The sequence below is a fragment of the Limulus polyphemus genome, unplaced genomic scaffold, assembly GCF_000517525.1.
Source record: "Limulus polyphemus unplaced genomic scaffold, Limulus_polyphemus-2.1.2 Scaffold1897, whole genome shotgun sequence".
Taxonomy (NCBI): domain Eukaryota; kingdom Metazoa; phylum Arthropoda; class Merostomata; order Xiphosura; family Limulidae; genus Limulus; species Limulus polyphemus.
Window position 1 is genome coordinate 71,921 of NW_013667507.1, and position 4,058 is coordinate 75,978.

The following is a 4,058-nucleotide window of genomic DNA, read 5'->3' on the forward strand; positions in this document are numbered from 1 at the left end:
AAAACGCGCCTGATTTAAATGTCACACCTGAACGCTCACATCCTTTTAATTATGTTTGAAATTATGAACATTGCTCAACATCATGAAAATTAAACCTTATTTTCAATAAGCAATCCTGAAAAATATTTGGGGGTGCTTAACTTTTTTCAGGTGTTTGCTTACACTTTCTTTTGCTCTGAATCTGATCTGAGTTATTACTTGTAAACAACTAAAAATGAACCTATGAAGATTATTCCTGTTTTTGGTTTGTAGTGATTTTTGAGTGATGTCTTATGCTAGATGGGATTATGAAATAATTAATAACAAACAGGTGTATAAATGGAATACGTTAATTGTTAAACTATATACCATGTATCGGCAATAAACAACTATTTATAACTTCAAATAGGGACATTGCTCCAAACGCCAAAAAACCAATTACATAATTGAAGGTCCAGACATTGAGAATTTCAACTGCAGTAAGAGAGTAAGGATAGCCAAATGGGTTGACAAAAAATTTCTACCAGGAAAGCCAAATGACTTTTTCTGTATTTCTAGACATCTCCATTTTAGCGGACGAAAACTCCGTGTAGCAGCAGTGAGTGTAAGTGTATTCAATTTACGTTAATTAACTTGCGCTTATAGCAGCAGCGAGTGTAAGTGTATTCAATTTACGTTAATTAACTTGCGCTTATGGCAGCAGTGAGTGTAAGTGTATTCAATTTACGTTAATTAACTTGCGTTCATAGCAGCAGCGAGTGTAAGTGTATTCAATTTACGTTAATTAACTTGCGCTCATAGCAGCAGTGAGTGTAAGTGTATTCAATTGACGTTAATTAACTTGTGCTCATAGCAGCAGTGAGTGTAAGTGTATTCAATTTACGTTAATTAACTTGCGCTCATAGCAGCAGTGAGTGTAAGTGTATTCAATTTACGTTAATTAACTTGCGCTCATAGCAGCAGCGAGTGTAAGTGTATTCAATTTACGTTAATTAACTTGCGTTCATAGCAGCAGCGAGTGTAAGAGTATTCAATTTACGTTAATTAACTTACTCAAAGATATTTTACTTCTCTGTTTGTGAGATTCCATTATAAAAGTGTTCGAACAATTGATATATATATTATCTCTGGGACTCAGTACAATACGCATGTTACTTCTATTTAGGATATCATCCTCATATCCATAAATCCCCGTCACACCAAACATGCTCGCCCTTTCAACCGTGGGTGCGTTATAATGTGACGGTCAATCCCACTATTCGTTGGTAAAAGAGTAGCCCACGAGTTGGCGATGGGTGGTGATGACTAACTGCCTTCCCTCTAGTCTTACACTGCTAAATTAGGGATGGTTAGCGCAGAGAGCCCTCGTGTAGCTTTGTGCGAAATTCAAAACAAACAAACAAGCAGTGTGTCTTTGAGCAGGTTGTTTAGACCGTACGACACACTACTTGATCTGTCAGCAAGAAGAAAAACTACATTTCTATTGATATTTATATTCAACTCTAGTCGCCGTAATTATCAGAAGGACAATCGTTTTAGAGAAGTTTATTTCTTTCAATCTCAGTATCTGAACATTATCATACAAGTCAGTGAATTCCTTGGAATATTGATTCCTTATTGTAACCACACTTAGTCTGAAAAACAACAACATTCTATTCAATTCGAATAATTGACACAACATAAGAATATTTATCTGTAAAGGCGAAATAAGTAACGTATATAAAATTTACTTATATCCATTTAACGACTGCATATCACAAACAGCTGAAGAATAAAACTAGTATTAGTGCCGAAACTTTGTAGAATGGACGGCAACTGCCTGTTGTAGAGACACAAGTGTAGAGGACGACGTTTCGAAAGTCTTCCACCTTTCGTCTTCAGGCAGTTTCCGTCCATTCTAGAAAGTTTCATCACGAATACTCTGCCTATACAATCTATCAAAGAATAGTATTAGTGCTACTCCATACGAACGTATCGCCTATTTTGTGTCTGTTGAAATGGGCGCTAAGAAACTTGTATATTAAATGGATTATGGAAAGCTTGCAGCAATGTGGAGGTTGCTTTTAATATGACATCCTTACGAGCCTTTTTCACCATAAACCAATCTTTAGGGTTTTTTATAATAAAAGAGTTAGCACAAAGGATCACACATATAAAGTGTAATAGACTTTGTTCTCCTGAAGAAGAATAGTCAACTATTCGAAAGCGCTCGAGTTTTGGGTCTTATTTGAAGTCTACTAATATTTAGGGTTATTGTCAAGAAGCACGATCGTCAGATAGAACAAGTCCGGATGTGGCAACATGGACTATAATGAGTGGCGATTCTCTAAAATTGTTTTAATAATACGTATACTCAGACTCTGTAAAACAGTGAAACGAAATAAAATATAATATTTGTGTTTTTCACTTAGTTTAAGGAAAAAACAACAGTTCAGTTTCTAGCCCGAAGGCATTTATAGTAGACACACGATTCTTAAATTTATAATTATATAACATTGCCGCTTGTAGATTTTAAAAGCTGCTCATTATAAAAACTAAATGACAGAATGATATTTGTAACTTTTTTTTAGCTTTTCCCATTCTTCGTCCAGGAAGTCGATTCAACCGGAGAGATAAAAGGAAAAGAAGGCATTGATCTAAAACTTTTAGAGATTTTGGCAGAAAAATACAACTTTAGGTAATTTTTACAGTAAATAAATTATTTGTTTTGGTGTTGTTTGAATCATCTTCAATATTATTACTTGACAAGTATATTTCCTTTAAAAAATAACGGATGTAAAAGTTTACAGTATTGCCCTTTTGGGTTATTCACACATTTAATAGTTTTTGTTGTTTCCTTAGCGCAAAGCTAGGTTATCTATACTTTGTCCACTCCGGGAATCTAAACCAGAATTTTAGTGTTGTAAGTCAATAATCTTATCTCTAACCCACCGGGTGACTATAATATGAATAGAGAAATACTTAATTTGTATCCAACATCAATAAAACCTTACATATAGCAATATATCTAATATATAATAACTGAAACTCAAGTTCCAGTTTAGGATTCGATATTGGTTTAATCAAACATAACTTTTTAAAGTATAAGAGCTTTTAACGTTGTCAACAATGCTAACATAGATAAATCATAGTCGTTTACAAGAGTATAGACCAACTAATATTCCACCAGAATATTATAATAAATCATGTGTATTCCACCAATAAACAATGAAATATTTAACAAAGTACACCAATAAACAATGAAGTATTTAACAAAGTACACCAATAAACAATGAAGTATTTAACAAGGTACACCAATAAACGACGAAGTTAATTCTCATCAATAATTAAAATACTGGGAAGATAAAATCAAAGAAGAAACTACTGTGAAATTTAAATATCGCCAAAACAGTTGCATTAGCGAAAGCAATAGCTGTTAAAAAAATGATTAAATATAATGAGGATAGCAGCTAGCCAAAAGTTAAAATAAAATATTTAATCACATACCACGTGCTATTAAATAAACATACAAGTAATCCAATGGCTACAAAATAGAATTATTCAAAGAAACATAACAGCCAGTACTTCTATATTAGCTCAGAAGAAACATTTCGTAAAACAATAAAACCTTTCAAATGAAACAGTATTTTTATAATTACTTCGGTGAAAGACTTTCAACATGAACAATAATAATAATAATTTAAAAACGCACAAACATAATTACTGTACTTTGTTAAATACTTCATTGTTTATTGGTGTACTTTGTTAAATACTTCATTGTTTATTGGTGTACTTTGTTAAATACTTCATCGTTTATTGGTGTATTTTGTTAAATACTTCATTGTTTATTGGTGTACTTTGTTAAATACTTCATTGAACTCTGCCGTGAGTAGCTCTGTTATTTAAAGGGGTGGTCAAAACAAACCATATTTCTGATATAGTTTAAGGAACTTAAAACTAGGAAAAATTATTCTTGCTGAATATTAGTAATTTCTAACAGATTCGTGACGTATTTAACAAAGTACACTAATAAACAATGAAGTATTTAACAAAGTACACCAATAAACAAAAAACTTATAGATAAAACAAAACAACTTATA

At 32.4% G+C, this 4,058-nt stretch overlaps 1 protein-coding gene across 1 annotated transcript in view; it reads left to right on the forward strand.

Annotated features, from left to right (window-relative positions):
* LOC111087223 overlaps window positions 1-4,058 on the forward strand; it is a 20,726-nt gene that overhangs the window by 12,695 nt on the left and 3,973 nt on the right. The window contains exons 4-5 of the mRNA XM_022393159.1: window positions 389-583; window positions 2,550-2,656. Coding sequence (XP_022248867.1) covers window positions 389-583; window positions 2,550-2,656 — 302 coding nt within the window. The remainder of the gene's footprint in view (window positions 1-388; window positions 584-2,549; window positions 2,657-4,058) is intronic.